The 23249-nt window shown below is 34.1% G+C and overlaps 1 protein-coding gene across 4 annotated transcripts in view; it reads right to left on the bottom strand.

Moving 5' to 3' along the window:
* Fstl5 (follistatin like 5) overlaps positions 1 to 23249 on the bottom strand; it is a 781198-nt gene that overhangs the window by 353508 nt on the left and 404441 nt on the right. For all 4 annotated transcript variants that reach the window (XM_058583868.1, XM_058583869.1, XM_058583870.1 and 1 more), the window contains exon 6: positions 267 to 387. In XM_058583868.1, coding sequence (XP_058439851.1) covers positions 267 to 387 — 121 coding nt within the window. The remainder of the gene's footprint in view (positions 1 to 266; positions 388 to 23249) is intronic.

Here is a 23249-nt window from a genome sequence, read left to right as displayed (position 1 = left end):
AAATCAACATTGTTTACCCAGTGTCTTAAACTGGAATCACTAAGAACTGGTGGTATCCAAGGTTATCAACTATTTCCAACTGTTTATTTTTTCAGCTACTAAGTCCTTTAGTTTTTATGTCAGTACAGCCAGAAACTTAAATTCTCTCAATTATATCACATCTCTTAAGAAACAGCTTGTACTCTAAGATCAGGCTAACATACCATATTGTGTAAAACAACAGGAAAAAGAACAAAAAGAAATTAAAGATTGAATCTGGTACTCACGGAATGCTCTATAAAATTCTTCAAGAGCCAGGTGCTTGTCATCATTAAAATCATCATACTTCAGTAGATCATACAAAGTACAATCAAAAAGATCCTTGCCAAGTTCTTCCTGTTTTATCACCTGACAAACAAAGTACAACCATATTTTCATATCTCTCTTGCATTTCTATAGAATTAATTATATTAATAATCACATCATAGACCACTCTAAATATGTAGTAGGGCAAATTAATCAACCTATGAAAAATCCATTATCAATTACTGAAATTTTATTTTAAACCATTTCAAAGTTTTAAAGTTAAGATGCATACTTATAATTCTCTGTAAACTTTCTAGTATAAAAGTTTCACAGTAGGACCCAATGAATCAGAACATTTTGTATTTCACTCATTTACTTTGGTGCATTTTTACTGACTCAAGGAAATACCAACACACACAAAAAAATCACACCCTGTGTCTTGGTGACCTATGTCAAAATAAAACAGTGCTCTTTCTCAACAAAATAGCAAGGCAGTTTGTGCCAACTTTCTTCCTCATATTTTTTGTGAAAACGAAGTTAGATTTTTTTTCTCTGTATTAAACTCCTCCCCAGCTAGACGTTAAGTCATTTGGGACTGTGCATGACTCCCTTGGTCACAAAAGAGCTATTAAGCAAATGACTGTTTCCAGGAGCAAGATAGAATTAATGCACCAATTGATGATGAAAATCTATCCAAGCGTGGGTGAAGAAAATCATCAAACTGCCTTTCTATTCTGTGCTCAGTCCCATGAACTGAGGCTGTAGCTTTTTTATACTCTGCTGATTTTGACTATTGCCTGTCATATTACAGAGCTTCCCTAGACTTTTCAGACATTTCTATTCATTGTGGGTAGCTGCATAGCTGTGTTCATGGTCTTTCCGTCTTTCATATTCTCCCACATAGAGGCAGTAATTCATATTGCTTGGAGATGTGCATCACAATGGTTTTTTTGTTGTTGTTGTTTTGTTTTAAAGGTGGTTCTGTGTAGTCAAAAAAGTCTCTGAAGTCAGTCACCTCTGTAATCAGATCATGCCAATGTCACTTAATAGCTCTCTAAATTCTGGCAAATTATTTGACCTTTCCTTAATTAGAAAATGAATGTGAAGATGACCCCCCCCCCAACACACACACATACCCACAGGCACAAAAAAAATCAAGTTTAAGACAACATACAGTACACACTCAAAAGTGATTATTTAAAATTAAAATGAATGATTCTTTGTAGAATGAGCATCTTGAAATAACTCACTGCAGACTTCCAGACACCACTTTGTGTGTGCTGTGGCTGTGCATCACAATGGGTTATGATTTCCTTGGGTAAAGCATAGCATTTCAGACATTATAATATCAATAGAAAATTACTGATGCCATTTTTCAGAAGAAGCTCTAATGGTTGTGAAACAATTTTTAACTCTTTTTGGAATACTTCCATGTTGAAAATTTGTTTACACAAGTCACATTGAGTGTGCACAAACTGTCAAGGAATCTTTGGGGATGAGGCTCAGCATATGAGTCACTAGAGTCCCTTAAGCTGTGATCAGTACTGATAGCAGATAAACTGCTAAATAGAACCCATACAAATTGAATTCTCTATTCTTGCATATGATATTAAAATTCTATTGACTAGGCTGATACTTTCTACCTTATAGGGGAAAAATGCAAAAGGTTTTTCAGGTTTAATGCTCGTTGTAAAGAGATACTGTGGATGGTGAGTATTAAACCACATATTTTTACATAGTCCAACTGGAAGAATTAGCAAAGCTACTAATGACTGAAGCCATCTCTCCAATAAGCCTATTGGGAAAACAAAATCCTGCTTTTCTATTTAGAAAGCAGCAGAGCTTTCAGTCATTCTCCATCTGTTATTGGTTAGATCACAGAAAATGACTTTTCCTGGGGACTGGGAGTGGGGCCATTATATTTGATCTTACCTCACTCTGCTCTTTCTAAAGATCTGCAGTGCTGAAACTGTGGTAATAATTAGATGTAGTGATACCAGAATTTGGTCAGGTATTTTAATATTTTAGTGGCCTTTATTTTCATAGTTATTTATAAATGGGGATAAAATAGAGAGTTGGGGAAAAGCTTTTCTCATTTGCTGCTTCATAGTTTTCTCTAATAGCGTATTACTCAAATTAAATTCATGCATTAAACCAAGAGAACAAACCTCTAAATTCTTCCTTGATTGGTGGATCTTGCATTGTCTAACTAGGTCTTATTCTGATCTTGATCTTGATTTGGTCATGATTGTACTGCTGTAGCTGGGCATACTATTTTGATGAATGTATGCTACAGTTTGGTTCCTGAAAGTACCCCCAAGGCCCATTATTGAAGTTTGGTCTTTAGCTTATGGTGCTATTACAAGGTAGTAGAACATTAGGAGATGGGGCTTTGCAGAAAGAAATCGGGTTATTTGGGGTATTCCCTTGAAGTGGATAACAGTACGTTAGCCCCTAAATGATTCCCTCTTTTGCTTCCCCACCACCATGAGGTGAGCAGCATTATTCTATCATGTGTTCTCTGCCTTGTAATACTCTTCCAACAGCAATGGACCAATGGAACATGGGCTGAAACCTCTGAAACTGTGAGCCAAAATAAACCTTTCATCCTTAGGAGTTGGTTATATCAGGTGTTTGCTAGCATGATCAGAAGATAACTAACACAATGTACCCCAGAGATCATGGTCCTGGTCATTAAGCTTTGGGAAAACGATAGTGGAGCATGTCCATGCACAGACAGGAGTAATACATTCTCTCATTCATTAATATTTCAAGTGATTATTTTTGTTCATTTATCCTAAATTTGGTGAATGAAACAACTCACTTAAAACATAATTTCTGAAACTATTTTCCTCCTTTGGCTTCTTGATGGGAAGCTTTGGCATAGTCTGCCGTAATACTAATGAAGGAGATAATTTCCTATGAATTTTCCTTCTTTTAAAATGACTTTGTTGAGATATATTTGATACACACAAAATGCTGCACATATTTAATGTATCCAGTTCGATGAGTTTGTGTGACCTTTTAATCAGTATGGGAAAAATTGCTTTAATTTGCTTGAGTTTTGATAGCTGTAAAGTGTTTGCCTGACTGTTGAGAACAAAGTACGATGGAATATATTAGTATATTTCCTTCTCCAGTATGTAATATAACTCTTTGGCATAGCAATCCAAATTTGTAGGGCCTTGGTAACTTCCTGCACTTCTTTCATTTATTGTCTGGGCACTGGTTCCAAAAACTTCTCATTTTGAGGATCCTCAAAATGCATGTATTCTTTCTAAAGTAACAATTGATAACAGAGCCAGATACACTGAATTTATTGAAATGTAAATAATTTTTAATCATGCCTCAGTCAAGGAGGCCAATCATAATTGCATTTAGTGCACATTGTAAAATAGAGAAGATAATCCCAAACTCTTTCAAGGTAAAAAAAAATAAAATATCCATTATTTTCTTGACCTGATGTCAGGCTGCATGATTCTTTGACTCCATGGAGGTTAGGACAAGGCTGAAGCATTAGCAGAATGTTTTGCATCAGGACAGCTCAAACACTCAGCATTCCAGAGAGGGTGCATATTTAATTTCAATATTGCAGAGCTGTCAAAGTTGCATAAGTACTGTCATAACTCAGAGATGACTCAATGCTTAGAGACTGTATTCTTTCCATCCCAAAATAAACAACAAGACCAAAACCCAACTATCTCTCCCCAAGATAAAGTATTCTCCTTTCCATTCTCCTTCAATCATTTGGTCAACTATCTATATAAGATATCATTTTTTACTCCTTACTACATGCCAGTCACTGTCCCAGGCTCTGAAAACACAGAAGGCAAGAAGATATACAAAAAAACTGTGTCCAGTGGGGAGGGGCAAAGCAGATTGTGGAATAAGACCACCAAGGAAAGTTCTCCCAATTTAAGCAACTGTTCATACCAACAACAATAACAAAAAATGGTAAAGAAAATAAACCATTCACAAAAGTTAACACAACCAGATAAGACAAAATGGCAACTGATTTTGGCATAATCATAAGCAAAGAAACACTCAGAAAGGAAAGACTTAACCACATTAACCTCGCCCAACTCCAAGTAACATGAAATGAAGAAAAATGCCTTGGACATGGGAAAGAGAAAGGGAATAAAGAGCAGGCATTAGACTCAGAATTCAGTACCAAGCTGGCACTGAGAAATCCAGTACTGTGCAGAGCACCATAGACTCTGACTCCAGTTAGCCTTGGCAGTCAAGGGACTGACTCTACTATTTCTCTCCTGAGTTTGGATGTCACAGCACAGAAAATGATCCCATGCACTGAAGGATAGGGTAGGTAAATAAACAGAATTTTTGCCTCAAAACTCCTTTCCAGGCCCACATAGTGAACTATAACACCAGGAGGAAATGAAAAACAGGCCAGTTCTTATATATGAAGCCTTTGGACTAGCCCTTTGGCCAGATGGAGATTTACACCACAATGGGGAGGATTCCTATTTCAGCCAAATCAGCTGAAATTTCTACCAGCTGTGGTATAGGCCTAAGGTATACCTTTAAGATTGTAAAGGACCTGCAACTATAAGCTTCACATATAACCATGCCAATCATGAATTTTGGTGGTCAGAAAATTGACTCCACCATAAGACTGATTCCTTTTCTGAACTTGGGAGAACACTTTGGAGAAATGCACTATCTATTGTGTGTAATAGAGAGGAATATAAGTCTAGAACTTTATCTTGGAACTCAGTGTTCAACATGTTAGGAGGAAATCCAACACAGGGCAGAGCTAAATGAATCCAAGCCAGTGTCTGAGAAAAGAGCTTCTAGATTTACCTTGGTAACAGACAGAGACCTGAAGCCCTGGTGGTAGAGATGTGTATTCTGGCCTGTGTCATGTCTGATTGACTAAAGGAGTCTCAGACCACAACTATTTATCAATACCTGGAATGTCATGGCAGTGTAGACTTTGGTCCTTCTCTTGTGCTGTGCTGCTCTTAAAGATCGGTGGGATCTGGGCACAACCTAGCATTACAATGACTTCAGTGACCAGGGGATTGCACGCTCCATTCCCCTTCCAACTCCAGGATGCACACCATGGAAAGAGTTAGTGTGTGATTTGAGGAAAAAAACAGGAAGTAGGCACAACTAATTGCTTTCAAGTCTAGAACCAACCTTCTATTGTAAGGCTCAGTGCTGAGTAGAACTTTGCAGTATCTGACCACAACCTAGTGACTTTGGATGTAAAATCTGCATCAACAATGGTCACAGTTGGATACTTACTAGGACCAACTTCACTTTTTACTAACTCTTTCAATCTGTCCTAAACAACATAACAGTTGCAAATTTGAAACAAACTTGGGTTTTAGGTACTATCTAATTCTGAAACAGTGACAACACATCAATCATAGTCTTGCAGCAAAACTGAACTTAGGGGACCATGTACTGCTATTTTGTACAGAGGTTAACACAGGTTCAGAGAAAATGATAGACATCCTGCTTAGAATTTCTAGAAAGATAGGTAAAAACTAAGAGAAATTATGTAGACTAAAATACATACCTAATTGTTCAATGCACATACATCAATGTACATCAACAAACATCAAAAATTTCTAGAAATCAGGATATCACCTAAGAAATAAGACACCTAAAACCAACCATAAAGCAATTGGTATGTAAAAACTCTCAATTTAAAATAGCTATTTTAAGGAAACTCAATAAACTTTAAGAAAAGGAAAAGAGACAATCTTGTAATATATCAGAAGAACAAGAGAAATAATTCTAAAACATGAAGCAGAAATTTGGAAGCTAAAAAGTACACTAAGTGAAATGAAAAACATGAAAGAAGGTGTCCATATCAGAATCAATCAAATTGAAGAAAGACGAAGTAAGCTTGGAAGACAGGTTACTTAAAAACACAATTGGAGAAGAAATTTTTTTTTTTTTAAAAAGGAAAGAAGAATGAAAAGGAATGAAGGAAGCTCACAGAAACTGTGGGGCAGGATGAAAAGAACAAATATTTGAATTATTGGAATAAACTTCGCTACAGAAGGATGAAAATAGCCAGGTAAAGTAAGGCAAAGAACACCAGATTTTAACTCATTCTTTATGTCTACCCTAAGACATATTATATTTGAACTCTTAAAGGTCAAAGACTAAGAGAATTCTGAAAGCAGCAATAGAAAATATACAAGTAACACAAAAGAGTGTTTCAAATTGCCTGACTGCAGTCTTCATACCATCACCTTAGAGGCAAAGAGAGAGTGCTATGAGATAGTCACACTGAGATAAACTGGCAGTTATGGGTGATGTCCCCATATGCTAATGGAAGTTCTAAAAACTGAAAAATAAGATGATAATGACTAAGAAGAAAACACAAGAAGGCATAAAACTCATACTGGTACTAGTAACTATACAAATTCACAATGCTCTAATATTGTAAATGTGGTGCCAAAATATTTTATATATTTTCTATGAATACTAAAATCCCAAATAATTAGAAATATAATTGCTATATTAACATGTTATTTGTTGCCTAGTTGTATGTAATAGGCAATACAAAAAGATGTGAATTGCAACATCAAAATTCAAACGGTGGGCAGAAATAGAGGGCAAGTGTAAAGGTTTTTGTTCATATTCCTTCCTTTTTATTTATTTTCTTGTCTTTCACATCAATGTTAATTTTAAAATAGCTTATTATAATCAAAAGATAGCTATTTCAGGCCTCATGGTAATCACAAGGCAAAAATATATAATAGATACATCCAAATTATCATGAAAGGAATTAAAATATACTTCTAAAGAAAAACCATTTAATAACAAAGGAAGACTATTAATGAGGAAGAAAAAAATAACTGCAAAAAATTATAGAAATTAAGAAAATAGCAGTAGTAAAAGTTTACTAGACCTAAAGGGAGAGAGAGAGAGAGAGCACCAATATAATCACAGTTGAGAACTTCAAGATTGGGCAGATCGTCCAGACTAAAAGTCAAGTAGGAAACCACATAGTAAAAAGAGATCCTAGACCAAACAGACATCTATTCTATCCAACAGCTGCAAAATAAATATATATTCACAACAGAACATGGGCCATTCTCCAGGATAGATCATATGGTAGGTCAGAAAAGAAGGACCAATAGATTTTTTAAAAATGGAAATTATATAAAGTGTACCACAATGCAATAAAACCAGATATCAGTCAAGCATGGTTGCACAGGCCTGTAATCCCAGCTACCTGGGAGACTGAGGCAGGAGCACTGAAGTTCAACACCAGCCTAGAAAGCTTAGGAAGACCCTGCCTCATGGCCCTGCCTCTAAAACAAAATTTTAAAAAGTTCTGAGATGAATTTCAAAGCCAGAGCATTTGTTTAACATGTGTAAGTGCCTGGGTTCAATGCCCAATAACACAAACAAACAACAACAAAAACCTAAGAATAATAAAAGAAAAAGAAAACTCAGAAAGTAGACAATTACATGGAAATACACAACATACTCATGAACAACCAATCGATTATTTTAAAAATTCTTGAGACAAATGAGAGTGGAAACACACAATATCCAAATCTCTGCCATGAAGCAAAAGGGATACTTGTTAGTACCTTTTGTAGGGATCGGTGCCCACATCCAAAAAGCCGAAAGACCTCATGTAAATAACCCATTATTAAACCTCATGAAAATAGAAAACCAAGAACAAACCCAACCCTAAATTAGTAGAAGGAATGAAATAATATAATAAGAACAGAAATAAAACACAACGCAAAAGATCAATGAAATGAAGAGCTGATTTTTCAAAAAGTTAAATAAAACGGAGAAACCATTAAATTAACTAAGAAGAATAAAGGGAGAAAACACTAATAAATAAGATACCAGATGAATAATGACACATTGAACCTAACTCCTCCAAAATTCAAAGGATAATCAAAGCCTTTTAAGAACAACTATAACCCAACAAGGTTTATAACCTGGAAGAAATGGACAAACTCCTGGACACATACACCTTATCACAACAGAATCATGAGGAAATAAAAAAGCTGAGCAGATGTATAACAATAAGATTTATCAGTAATAAAAAGTCTTCCATCAAAAAAAATCTATTGCTGAATTCTACTAAACATTTAAGGAACTAATATGAACACTTCTCATATTATTCCAAAAAACTAAAGAAAAGGGAATTCTGCAAACTCATTCTATGAGGCAAGTGTTATTGTGATACCACAAAGAGATTTTTTTAAAAAGCAAGCAAGCTATAGGACAATATTTCTTATAAGTACCTTTGGCAAAAATCCTCAACAAAATACTAAAAAAAATGTTAATCTAATTACACATCGAGAAAATTATTTACCTTGATCAAGTGGGAATCATCCCAGGAATTTAAAGATGGTCCAACATAGACATATCCTTAAACATGATATACCACAACAATAAAGGACAACCACCATAAGCTCATCTCAAATGGATAAAATGGATACAATTCAACATCACTTTATAATAAAAACTCTAAAAAAATAAGGTATAATGGGAAATTACCTCAATGTAAAAAAGGCCACTTAAAACAAGCCCATTGCTAACATCCCACTGAACAGGAAAAATCTGAAAATATATTCTCTAAGTAAGGAATGTAACAAAAGTGCCCACTTTCACTACTTTTATTCAACAGAGTAATACAAGATCTAGCCAGAACAATTCAGATTATGTAATAATATTATATAATAGATACATCCAAATTATCAGGAGAAAGAAATCAAGGTTACTCAAATTATAAAGAAAGGAGCCAACTTTCTCTCTTTGCATACATGAACTTACATAAAGAAAATCCTGAAGTTTCAACCAAAAAAAAATTGGAAATAATGAATAAATTCTGCAAGGTTTCACGATATAAGACTAGCATACAAAAACCAATTGCATTTCAGTACACCAAGAGCAAATTTTTGGAAACAGAACTCAACAAAGCAATCACCATTTGCAGTAGCTAGAAATAAAAAATACTGAAGAAAAATATTAAAACCAAAGATGTATAAAATCTCTACAATTAAAAGTATAAAATATTGATAAAATAAATTGAATATAATGCTAAAAATTGGAAAACAGCCATATTTATAGATTGGAATACTCAAAATTTTAAAATTAATACTTAAAGTAATCTACAGGTTCAAGGCAATTCCTATTCAGATACCAATGACATCTTTACAAAACTGAAAAAGAAAAAAAAATTCTACAATTCACATGAAACCACAAAAACAATAGCAAACAAAGCAATAAAAAGTAAGAAATCTAACCTGAACATACAAGTAATCAAAACAACATGATATTGGCATAAAAGCAGACACATACACCAAAGGAACAGGGTAGAGCGCCTAGAAGTAAACCCACATATACACAAGTAAGTGATCTCTGACAAGTTCCTATAAACATGCATAGAAGAAAAGACAGTGTCTTAAATAAATGGTGCAGGGAAAATTAGACGTCTATATGTGGATAAAAATAGTTCCTTATCGCTCACATATCCAAAAATGAACTCCAAACAGATGAAAGACCTAAAAACAGTGGGGACATACTTCATGATATTGAAATGGTAAAGAATTTTTTGTTAAAATCCCAAGAGCACAGGAACAAACAATCAAAAAAGACAAATTGGATTTTATTAAAGTAAAAAATTTCTACACTGCAAAGAAAATAACACAAAATGATACAATGAATAGAATAAGAGAAAATATTTTCAAACCATATATTTGAGAAGGAATTAATATTCAGATTATGTAAGGTACCCAAACAATTCGGTGGCAAAAAATCCAAAGAACCCAATTAATAAATGAGCAAAATTGATAAAAGACATTAATCAAAAGAAGACATCCAATGGTCAACAGGTATATGAAAAAAGCTCAACAGCATTAATCATGATGGAATACAATCAAAACCACAATGAAAAATCCCCACAATCCATTTAGAATGACTACTATCAAAAAGTCAAAAAGTACTGGTAAAGATAAGGGGAAAAGAAATCTTTACACACCAGGGGTGGGAATGTAAATGAGTACATTATAGAAAATGTAAATGAGCCATTATAGAAAACAGTATGAAATTTCCTCAAAAAATAAAAATACTTCTATACATGATGTAGCAGTCCCACTAGTGGATACATATTCAAAGAAATGACATTAGTATGTCAAAGAGATTCCTACACACTTGTGTTCATTGCAGAACTATTTAACAGTCAAGAAATGTAATCAATCTATATGCCCAGCTAATTAATGAAGAAAATGAGGTGCATGACCACAATGAAATCCTATTCACCCATAGAAAGCATAAAACCCTGCCACTTGTCCTGACTTGGTTGGAACTAGAAGATAACTTATTAAGTGAAATAAGACAGGCCCAGAAAGTGCATGATCTCAATCATAGGTAGAATATACAAAAGTTGATTTCATTAAAATTGAACTTAGAATATCAGTTAACAGAGGCAGAGAAGAGTAGGGAAGAAGGACGGGTGGGGAAAGGTTAGTCAGTAAGTCCTAAGTCACAGTAAGAAGGGAGAGATGAGATCTGATGTGCCATTGCACACAGAGAATGACAATGTAATCTATATTTCCAAAGAACTGGAAGAAAAGATACTTAATGTTTTCATGATAAATAAATGATAAATGCTTGAGTATGACTGATATGCACATTCTGATTTGGATATATATATATATATATACACATATATATGTGTATATATAATATATATATATATATATATATATTATATATACACATATATATGTATATATATGCACATATATATATATTAATGTGTTTTTTAAATATTTTTTTAGTTATAGGTGGACACAATGTCTTTAGTTCACTTTATGTGGTGCTGAGAATCAAAACCAGTGCCTCATGCATACTAGGCAAACGCTGAACCTCTGAGCCACAACCCCAGCCCAATGTAATGTGTTTTTATATATAATATCCATATATCATATCCATATATTACAGATATATTATGTTTATGATGTATAATATGTTATAAATGTATTATATTTATATATGTAAATAATTTATTCTTTGATGCTATTTTATATAAATATATGTGTGTGCATGTGTGTGTGTGTGTGTGTGTGATCTATCTATTGGCATGGACAATGCCAGTCTAAGTCAAGCACCTGGTTTTCAGCTGCATAATAGGATTATGGGCTTTTAAATGCACACAAACAATAAACAAACAAACAAATAAATAAAAGAAAAAAATTGTCTATTTTTTCTCTAAGGAATTATTTAGACAAATTCTTTTGTGCCCTCCCCCTTTGTGTTAGATAGAATTAATTACCATGGCATTCCCTGGAAATCTTCATTTACTCACTTCTGTGTCCATAGAGTGCTCATTCATTTTTTTGTTTCTTTGTTTTTTAATTCTTTGTTTTAATTAGTTATACATGACAGTAGAATGCACTTATATATTTTGATATGTAATACATAGATGGAATATAATTTCTCATTTTTCTGAGTATACATATTATAGAATCACATTGGTCATACAGTCACATACATACATAAAGTAATAATGCCTGTTTCATTCTGCTATCTTTCTTATCCCCACACACCCTGCCTTCCCCTCCTTTCACGCCTCTACCTAATCTAAGTAATGCTATTCTTTTTTTTTGCATTACAATTATTAATACATATACCACAATTTTTGTATCTCTGTTCATTTTTATTTAGTTTGTGCCCACTGAAACAGATTTTTATCTGTGAGACAAAACAATTCTTACTAATTTTATAGCAAATAAATGTGCTGACTAGATATAACATTTTCAAAAAATTTTAAAACCATAATAGTCTTTATCAATTGAAAATAAAGATTAACTGTGTCCTTTTTCTAAGTAACAATTATAATAAATTGCAAATACTTGATACATTCAACTGTTGAAAAAACATGATTGCTATTCCCATCCTGTTAGCTTGAAAAATTCAACTCTTATTTAGTCTTGCTTTTTATTTAATTTTGTAAATGTATTTACATATAGTAGTCATTGAGCAAATGGCATTTTAAGTCAAATATATATAACATAATCTAAATCTTGTGAACAAGCAGTTCTTTTTTATTATTTTAATAAAGAGGTGGCATGTATGCACATTAGGAAAACATTTCATCCTAATATGCATTTCTAATGTGAATCAGTTTATTAAAATGACAGAATCTTGAGAAAAACTTAAATGAATATACTTGATGCAGCTGCTTATTTAAACTTAGAATCACAAGGGAATGACTTTGCTTACTGCCATTATTTCATATTTTCAAACGTGGAAAAGCCAGAGAAACAGATTTTCCAAGTTGTTGGCACCATTTTACTTTAAATTCTGTACATACACTGTTAACAAAGTCAAGATTGCCATTCTACCCAGTAAAGTCTACAGAATATCTGATTTTCTTACTTGTAGAACTAAATATACTGTAATCCTCCCTTCTCTGTGGTTTTGTTTTCCATAACTTCATTACTCACTGTGGTCTAGAAATATTAAATTGAAAACTCTAAAATTAAACAGTTTGTTATCTGAGTAGAATAATGAAACTTCTCACCATAAGGGTCACTGAACCAGGGGCATGCATCATCCCTTTACCCTGCATATTCAAGCTGTAGAATCACCTTCCCATTAGTTACTTGGTTATCATATGGGCTGTTGTGATATTGCAGTGTTTTTGTTCAAGTAACAATAACGACCTAAACTACAAAAATAATGATGCTGGAAATTTTAGTTACTTCACACTGTAAAAAAATGATTCCATTGTATTATTAGTTATTACTGACTTGGCTCTCCAGCCATCAAATGGAGCAGCCAGCCAACTGCAGAGAAGCTCCCAGCAGAGAAGCAGCAGAGTGGTAGCTGGCTTGGCTAAAGCACAGGCAGCAAGCACCACACCCTGCTGTGGTGCAAAGCCTGACAGGGCAACCCTGGCCAGAAGCTCAGCAGGATAGCATCAAGGTGAGCTGGGTAAGACAACCTGTCACCCTGTGGCAACTGGGCCTATGCACAGTGTGGATGTTCACTGCAGAAGTGCACTCCAAGCAGCACAGCAGCACCAAACACCCCACTGAGCATGCACATTTCAATGACTTTAACTTCCAGAAGCAGGGGGAAAATGGAAGTAAGGCAAACCTGAGTGGGATTCAGGTCTAACCAATAGCATTATTAAACACCCTGTTTTAGCATAAATTTGGACCAATAGCAGTGGCCTAAGTGCTACATATACACACTCGGAATGAGAAAACCTAATCTGGGGTCCCCTCTTGCATTACAAGAATTCCTGGTTTTATTCTTCCATAAGCCTTCTATGGATTTCATTCTTTAAATTCACAAGGCAAGAACCCGTTAAAAAAAAAAAGAAATTGATGGTGAGCTTCTGGGGTTTGCTTTAAAACTGAAGGGCATAGCCCTCCAATAAGAATTGCAATACTTTTCCCCTGCAGAGGTTTGCAAACTTACGCAAACCCTATCCACCAGCCAAAGCAGAGGAACTCCAGTCTTACCTGCCAGCAGAAGCTGGGAATTGAGTTTCACCTCAAAACTTCAATTTCACTCCCATTAAATTCTTACTATAATTAATAGATACCGAAATTTATCATAGATGTGCATATGTAGAAAAACGTAATATCTGAAGTGTTCAGCATTATCTGTTGCTTCAGGCATTTTGGGGAGTCTTAGGACATATTACCTGCAGATAAGGGAGAACTACTATATGAACTGAGAAATAATTGTCCATTCTCTTTTAGGAGACAATTTGTGTGAAGAGCAGTGAATAAATCATTGCTTTGAACTACCCAGAGACACCTCCTTTGTTAGTTTTTAGGTGCAAAGGCACCCTAGAAGTCTGCCTGGTTGTCTGGTGACACCCTGTTTAAAGGTAAATTCCATGATTTCCATGGAGTTTATCAGTTCAGCACCTAACGTTCAGGCACTACCTGCCCAGGCCAGGAAGAATTGTAGGAGCAACCTGATGACTGTAATTGGGCTATTCAAACTTTTGACCTCAGTTCTGTTTTTGTTTTTGTTTTTTTTTTTTTTTTTTTTGGTGGCTGGTGGAGGAGCAGGTAATGGGGATTTAACTCAGAGGTACTAGACCACTGAGCTATACCACCAGCCCTATTTTGTATTTTATTCAGAGACAGAGTCTCATTGAGTTGTTTGTGTTTATCCCCTCATTTTTGCTGAGACTGGCTTTCTCACAACAAACTTTCTCACAATGAATCCTTTGATGTAAAAACCCTATAAAGTAACCAGTAGAGCCTGCTTATTTTCAGTCCTCCACTATAGGAGGTCAGCTGAACCAAGTCCCTCTTTCTGTGTGTCTCTTTTTCAATCCCCTCATCAGCCAGGTTTGAGTAAAGGTTATGCTGGAAGCAACAAATTTATACAAATCTCCTTTTTCTTCTTTCCTTGGTTTACCTCTGTGGCTTTATGAAGTCCAAGTCTCCCTGTATTGCTTTGCATTATTTCCAAATTCGACCTAACCCCCATTTGACCCAGTCACGACTTCTCCCAAATGAAACCCATAATTTTCACACTGGGAATCCCACTCTCTGATTAAAAAAATATTTAGCTTTTAGTTTCTTACAAAAATATGTTCATCCCCTATTGACTTTAACAAAATCTGGCAATTATTTAATAAAGCCTTTTTCCCAGTAATTTCAATTATTTAATTGGAGTCTGATTTTTCTTCCACATCCATTTGACCTTAATAAAAAAGATGGTAGATAATTGAACAGCTCCCTCTGAACATTTTGGGATTATTTCCTCTTACAAACTAATCTTCTACAGACAGATAAATGGAAATATAGATAAATGATTTATAGATAGATAAGATAGAGCAAGCAAGCTCATCCTTTTGAATCTCAGCCATTCAGCTACATAATTATTTCCTGTCCCTTCACCACAATTCACTAGTGGCTTCAGCTCTTGGTTCAGAATGTTTCTATGCAACCCTACTCTTTCAATGTCCTCAGTGACTTCACTATCCATTTTAAAAAGCCACTCAGAAGAACTCTGGCTCACTCATGAATCTTTCTTGTCATGAATCTTTCTTCCTTCCAATGACCATTTTCTGCATGCTAGCCTGCCAGGAGGAAGTGTCTATACATCTTAGGTAATTTCATCCTGAAATCTCCATTTCAAGCATCACACATCCAGGTCTGTTTTAGGAATAATACATGTTCTTATAATCTAAAATGTTTGTGGCATGTGGCAAAGATCCTGACCATAAAAGACATATATCCAGGGGCTGGGGATGTGGCTTAAGTGGTAGTGCGCCTACCTGGCATGCATGTGGCCTGGGTTTGATCCTCAGCACCACATAAAAACAAAGATGTTGTGTCCTCCAAAAAGGTAAAAATAAATAAATAAATATTAAAATTCTCTCTCTCTCTCTCTTTAAAAAAAAAGACATATATCCAATACTTAAGAGGGAATAATAGGATACCTCAGTTAAGTTTGTGACCAGGAATTAAGAAACAACAACAACAACAAAAAACCTTTACATGTTTGTTGTGACCTCTGTACTGGGCTATTATTCCCTGAGACATACTTTCAAAAGTTAAGTCAATTTGGAGCATAGTGTGGCAAGGACAATTATCCAAGAAGCAAGCATTATTGAAGTTAAAATTTTATTTTTTTTATAAAATATTTAAAGAGATTTCTACAATTTTAGTGTTGAAGGAGACAATTTAGAAGAAGGAAGAGAGAGATCCAGTTTACAGAGATGAGACAGGCAGGGTTTCTACTGGTGGTAAGACTGCCTATACATGTGGTCCCTGAAGGGAGAGTCTGATGGATTCTAGTTTTAGATGTTGGTAGTGATATACTTGGTAATTTGTTTTTAGTTTTCATGCAAATTAGATATTGGCAAGAGTAAAATATGATGTATTTGGCTGTACAAATTTAGGAGGAAGAGGAAAAATAGAAACAAGTTTTGCAAGGTAAGGAATTTCTAGTACCAGGAAAAGTCCAGTACTGGAGTGAGAGATATACTTGAAAACTACATCTAGGGGATACAAAATGTGAGGTTTATCCTAGACAGAGCAAAAGGAAAGAAAAAGTGCTGAAAATATTTAATCTAAAATGGATTTCAATTTGCAATTTGTGGTGAAAACACACCCTCTATCTCCCTCATATGTCTCGTCCATGTTGCATTTTGCAAGTAGATAAGTATTTTAAAGCTAAAAATCAAGTACAAATGGAACAGTGGAAATCTATTGAGCCATACATTTCTAAAATATTTAAATTGTAAAATATATTTGATTAAAATATTTAGCTTATTCATGATAAATTTGTGTTGTATTGTTTAAAACAATGCTTTTACTGTTTCCTAAAACTTAGTCTGATTGATAAGAAAAAATGCTAGCTATATGAGATAGAGCACCTACAATGAGATGAACAGAGTAAATAACATGTTATTTCTCATTTTTCTAATTTCTTGTAATAACCAAAACTATTTATCTTCCTTTGCAAGATTTTTTTTTCATTTCTAAAATTGATAATGAAACTTTTTTACATGTTCTAAACTGTGCATTTAGATTTATGAGTTTTAATGGCTTTTAACAGTTTTTGAATATTTGTTTTTATCCATCATTCAACTGTAAGCATTAAAAATATATATGATGGTTGAGCATGATGGAAATATGTTGGTCAATGATTCCTCCACTAGCCTAAGCATATGTGTCCTCTTTAATCTCCATTATTATTCCATTGCATCCTTATGAATCTTAGATTTGTAAGTATTGTTATAGCTAACAAGTACATAATGCCTTGTGGATGTTAGCCATGTTTTCAAGAAACTTTCTAATTGCATTCCGTTGTGACCTGATAGACTGAAGGGTAGTATCTTTACTTTCTTATATTTGTTAAGAGTTGCATAATATATGGTCTATTTTAGAAAAGGATCCATGTGATGCTGAGAAGAAACTATGATTTCTTGTTGAAGGATGAAATATTTTATATATGTCAGTTAAGTCTAAGTTATTGATTGTATTATTGAGTTCTATAGTTTCTTTGTAAATCTTTTGTTTGGAAGATCTATCCAGTGGTGAAAGAGGTGTGTAAAAGTCACCCAGAATTATTGTGTTGTGGTCTATTTGACTCTTGAACTTGAGAAGAGTTTGTTTTATGAACATAGATATCCCATTGTTTGGGGCATATATTTTTATAATTGTTATGTCTTATTGTTGTATTCTTGTCTTGATCAATATAAAATGTCCTCCTTTGTCCCTTTTGATTAACTTTATCTTAAAGTTAACTTTATTTGGTAGGAGAATGAAAACCCCTGCTTGCTTCCATAGTCCATGTGAGTGGTATGATTTTTCCCAACATTTCACCTTCAGTCTTGAATGGCTTTTCCTATGAGATGAGTCTCCTGGAGGCAGCATATTGTTGAATCTTTTTTTTTTTTTTAACCCACTCTGCTAGACTATGTCTTTTGATTGGTGAGTTTAGGCCATTAACATTCAGGGTTATTATTGAGACATTATTTGTATTCCCAGCCATTTTTGTTTATCTTTGGTATTTGACGTGACAAGGTTTCTCCTCTGATTAGATTTTCCTTTAGTGTAATACCTCCCTCTGCTGATTTTCATTGTTGTTCATTTCCTCTTCATAGAATATTTTGCCAAGGACATTTTGTAGTGCAGATTTTCTAGCTACAAATTCTTTTAACTTTTGTTTTTATTTCATCATCAAATCTAAAGCATATTTTGCTGGATATAAGATTCTTGGTTAGCATCCATTTTCTTTCAGAGTTTGATATATGTTGTCCCAGGATCTACTAGCTTTCAGGGTCTGGGTTGAAACATCTGCACGTAACCTAATTGATTCTCCCTATATGTAATCTGATTTCTTTCTCTCATGGCTTTTAATATTCTCTCCTTATTCTGTATGTTAGGCATTTTCATTATAATGTGCCTTGGTATGTATTTGTTGTGATTTTGTACATTTGGTGTCCTGTTAGCCTCTTGGTTTTGGTTTTCCAATTTATTGTTCATGTTTAGAAAATTTTCTAGTATTATTTTATTGAATAGATTATTCCTTCCTTTGGTTTGTAACTCTATTCCTTCCTCTATTCCAATTATTCTTAAATTTGGTCTTTTTATGCTATCTCATATTCTTGAATTTCTGCTCATGGTTTCTTATCATTTTTCACTGTGTGGTCTACATTCTTTTCAGGATTATATATTTTGTCTTCATTTTCTGAGGTCCTGTCTTGCAAGTAGTCTAATCTGTTGGTGATGCTTTCTATTGGCTTTTAATTTGCTTTCTTGTTTCTTTCATTTCAAGGATTTCTGCTTGGTTTTTATTTAGAATCTCTATATCCCTATTGAAGTAATCTATTGCTTCCTGTATTTGCTTATGTAGCTCTTTTTTTAAAATGATCTTTTGTTACCTTTATTTGCTCTCTTATATCATCCTTTAATTCACAGAATATTTTAATTATGTACATCCTGAACTCTTTTTCTGTCATTTCATCTGCTGTGCTGGCCATGGATTCTAATAATGTGGTATCTTGATTCATTTGGGGCACTTTCTCACTTGTCTTTTTATGTTGCTCAGGTGTCTTCCTTTCTATCTCTGTGGATCCAAGACATTACTGTTTTTACCCTACAGGTTTATAGTCCCCTGTAGAGTTCCAATACTTCACCTGCTATCTGGGTTCCAAACTGGTAGTTGCTCTGACTAAAGGTGGTAATGGAGGTAATCCAAGATGGAGGCAGGTGCTTTCAGCAATGGAGTGTCAGGTTAGGTTGGGGAGCCAGGTGATGGCTTTGTGTGATATATTCAGATATGAGCTCTGTGGCATTCAGTGTTGTGGCTGTCAGCTTTCTTCAGAGTTTGTGATATCCCCAGGTGCATCCAGGCTACCTCAAGTAGGAGACTATGGTAGTAGCTGCTGAGGCCCAAGATGAAGGCTACTGAGGGATCCCACGTTAGTAGATGGGGGTCCACAGGGAGTGGAAGCTTGAGTTCCTGTGTGGGGGTAGCAACTGAGTGTCCTTCATTGGGGGGGGGGGCTTCTGGGGATTCTGTGCCATTTCTTATGCTGGTGGTCCTGCTGAGGTACTGGGGAGATCTGTGGGTATGAGTAGTGAGTTGGGAGTTCTTTTCTAACACTGAGGCCCAAGGCCCTGTGCAGCATGGTGGCTGTAATTCCTATTCCCACTAGTTGAACCCAGGTTACGGAGTGACACAGAATGCTGCCTCCCTCTGGCCTGCCATCTTGGATCCCCTTCCTACTTTATTTTATGGGTCTTCCATTATTTCCCAAGCACCAAACCAAAGTCCAAAAAGAAAGCTACAGATAAATATTTTTATGTGAAAATACATGGAAGAATCTTCAACAAGTTATTAGAAAATCAATAAAAAATATAAAAATAATTACACACTTTAAGAAAATGGTATTTCTTCCAGATTATAAATCTGGATGAGCATTCAAGAGTCAAACAATGTAATTCATTATATCAACAGTCTCAGGAAGAAAAATTTCATAATAATATAAGTGGATATATCAAAAGCATTTGAAAAAATTCAGCATTTATTTGTGATAGAAATTCTAAATAAACTACAAGTATGGCAAAGATGTTCCTTCTCACCAGTTCTTGTCAACACTGTACTAAATTCCTAGTTAATGCAGTAAGATAAAATAAGAAAATTAAAGGTACACATATTGGGAAGAAAAAAGTAAAATTTTCTTTGTTCAAATGTCAGGATGTTATATGTAGAAAATCTTAAATAATTAACAAAAATTCCATAACTAATAAGTAATTATAGTAAATTTATAATAAACAAAAGTTTATTGCTTTCATAGATACCAGAGATTTTGATAAGTAAAATTGAGATTGAAAAAATCCAATTTAAATTATCATCTCTTTTTAAAATGAAATACCGAGCTACAAATATATTAAAATGTATATAAAATATATGTATGAAGAAAGCCAAAGAAAGCTAATGCATGAAATCAAAGAAGAATCAATCAAAGAGAACTATTTCATCTTTGTAGGAAGGAATTCAATGTTGTCGAGATGTCAGTTCTTCTCAACTTGATCTATAGAGTAAATGTAATTCCAATTAAAATTCTAGCCAGTAATTTTGTGGATATCAAAAAACTAAGTCTACAGTTCAAATGAAGAGGCAAAAAACCCAGAAGAGACACTAAGATATTGAAGGAGAAGAACAAAGTTGGATTAAACCCAATTTCAAGTCATATTATATATTTATAGTAATTAAGACAATGTAGTACTGGTGAAAAAATAGGCTAACAGATCAATAAACAGAATAGAAAGCCTAGAAATAAACTCTCCTAAATATATTTGACTGATCTTTGAAAAGACACATAGGCAATAGCCATACCATGGCACAAATTAATCTGTTCAACAAATGATGCTGGAAAACTGGATATCTATATGATTTTAAAAAAGAACAAAAGAAAGAAGGAAAAGAAAATTGACATAGACTTTGGATTCTTCAGAAAAGTGACTCAGAATGTATAATTGTTATGGTTTCCATGTGAGGTGTCACCCAAAACTCACTTGTTGACAACACAAGAAGGTTTAGAGGAGAAATGATTGGATTCTGAGATTCTTAACCCAATCAGTGAATTAATCCGATGATAGGCATTAACTGAGTGGTAACTGAAGTGGTAGGGTATGGCAGGAGGAGGTGGGAATTAGGGCATAGTTTTGGTGTAAATATTTGTATTTGGCAAGTGGAGACTCACTCTTTTTTCTGATTACCATGTGAGTTGCTTCCCTCTGCCACATTTTCTGCCATGATATTCTGCCTCATCTCAAAGCCCAAGGAATGGAGCCAGCATTCTATAGACTAAGACCTCTGAAACCTTGAGCATTCAAATAAACTTTTTCTCCTCTACAATTGTTATGGTCAGTTTCTTTATTTGCAGCAGTGAAAAAAAAAACTGACTAAAACATTCATATATCTAAATGTGAAAAGCAAAATTATGAAAACTCTAGAATACAACATATGAGAAATCCTACATGACATTGGGTATGGTGAAGACTTTTTAATATACAATATCAAAATCACAATTTATGAACTTTGTTAACATTAAAAAGTTCTGCTCTGCAAAACTTAATATCAAGAGAATGAGAAGACAAATCATAGATTGTGAGAGAATATGAAAAAAAATCTGATAGAACACTGCATTTAAAGAACTCTTAAAAAGGTCAAAAATTGGGGGAAAAACACTTAGTTAATATATATGACCCAAAATCATATATACCTCCCCAAAGACATATATGTTGCAAATAACCATATAAATATATACTACATACCATATGTCATCAGAGAAATTCAAGTTAAAACTACTATGAGATACAGTTAAATATCTATTACAATCGTCAAAATTCACAACTCTGACCAAACCAGGCAGTAATATGGAGCAAGAGAAACTCTCATCCACTACTGATACAAGAACAAAATGATATGGCTATTTCAGAAGACAGTGTGGTGTTTTTTTTTTGTTTTGTTTTGTTTTTTTTTTTATCAAACTGAACACACTCTTACCATACTCTGTATCAATCATGCTACTTGATATTTTCCCAAATTAGTTGAAAGCACATATCCACACAAAAGGCATGCCTACTGATATCAGCCATATTAGTAATTATCAATACTTTAAAATAACCAAGATATCCTTTTGCAGAAAAATATGATGTATGCAAAAGGAATTCAGTAAACATAATCTTCCTAGCATATGGCTTTCATGGATTTCTTGTCTATGTATCACCTAAATGTGATTCGGAAAGCATTTTGCTTCCACATCATACCTTTCACATGAACTGAATTCTTTTCAAACACAAAATAAGTCCAAATTAAAGGTAGCTAAGAAAACATACCCAAGCTAATTTTAATTTAATTAAATAATAACTTCTTATTGCTATAAAACATGTTTTAGAACAGATTCATTCTTGAGAAATAAATCATGAAGTATGTGAACACGATATATAAATTAAAATATCTTCTAATTTTACCTTACTTACAGTACTCAATTCCTTGAAACTTGATACCTGGGACTTAATAAGTATTCAGTAAATGCAGAATACATTAAGAAAATGAGAAAAGTGATATAGTTTTGACTGGTGGATGACAAGAAAATCAATTTGCTCACAAGGTAACTTTGAAATGAAGTTTTTAAATTGTTGTAGTAAACCAAAGCTCAGAAACACTTGTTTAATAAGTTTTATATTCTACAATATCAGGTTTTAAAAATATAACATATAATTAACCATAAAAGATGGCATAATGTTATGTAAATTGCCTAACTTTATCCCTGAAACCCATGTCCACAGTTAATACCATGTGCAAAATACACTTCAAAATATGATGTAGGAATCAGCAAGTAGTTAGCAAAATCCATTGGTTCTATTGTCATTTTTCTATCTCCCAAACTGGTCTCTCCTCTCTATTACTCCCTAGGACCTGTCTACATTTTTGGAGAAATCTTATTTACTATATATCATACTTCACTGCTCAACACAGCTAATCGGGATTATAAAATTGTGGTTTGTTTCCTTTAAACAAGCCTTCAGATATCACTGATATGTATAAACTGTGTTTTGCTGAGATGGTTCAAAAGCATGGCACACTGGCACCCGCTTCTAATCCCAGTGACTCAGGAGGTTAAGTCAGGATGCTTGTGAGTTCAAAGCCAGCCTCAGCAAATTAGTGAGACCCTGTCTTTAAATTAAAAAAAAAAGAAAAGAAAAGAAAAAAAAGGCTGAGGATATGGTTCAGTGGCTAAGTACCCCTGGGTTCAATCCCTGGTAGAAAAAATAAATAAAACAAACTTCTGTTTTTAAATTCTTCTCTTTAATAATTTGTAATATGTATCATCTGTATGACAAATTTTTCAAGAAGTGAAATTTCATAAAATGGACAGTATTATTTTAGGTTTTTTTTTCTGTGTGTGTGTGTGTGTGTGCATGTGTGTGGTCTGAGGATTGAAC

The sequence above is a fragment of the Marmota monax genome, unplaced genomic scaffold (assembly GCF_021218885.2).
Source record: "Marmota monax isolate L192 unplaced genomic scaffold, Marmota_monax_Labrador192_F-V1.1 WCK01_AAM20220418_F8-fsc00002, whole genome shotgun sequence".
Classification (NCBI taxonomy): domain Eukaryota; kingdom Metazoa; phylum Chordata; class Mammalia; order Rodentia; family Sciuridae; genus Marmota; species Marmota monax.
Note: the sequence above shows the minus strand (reverse complement) of the source record. Positions and strands in the feature narration are given on the sequence as shown.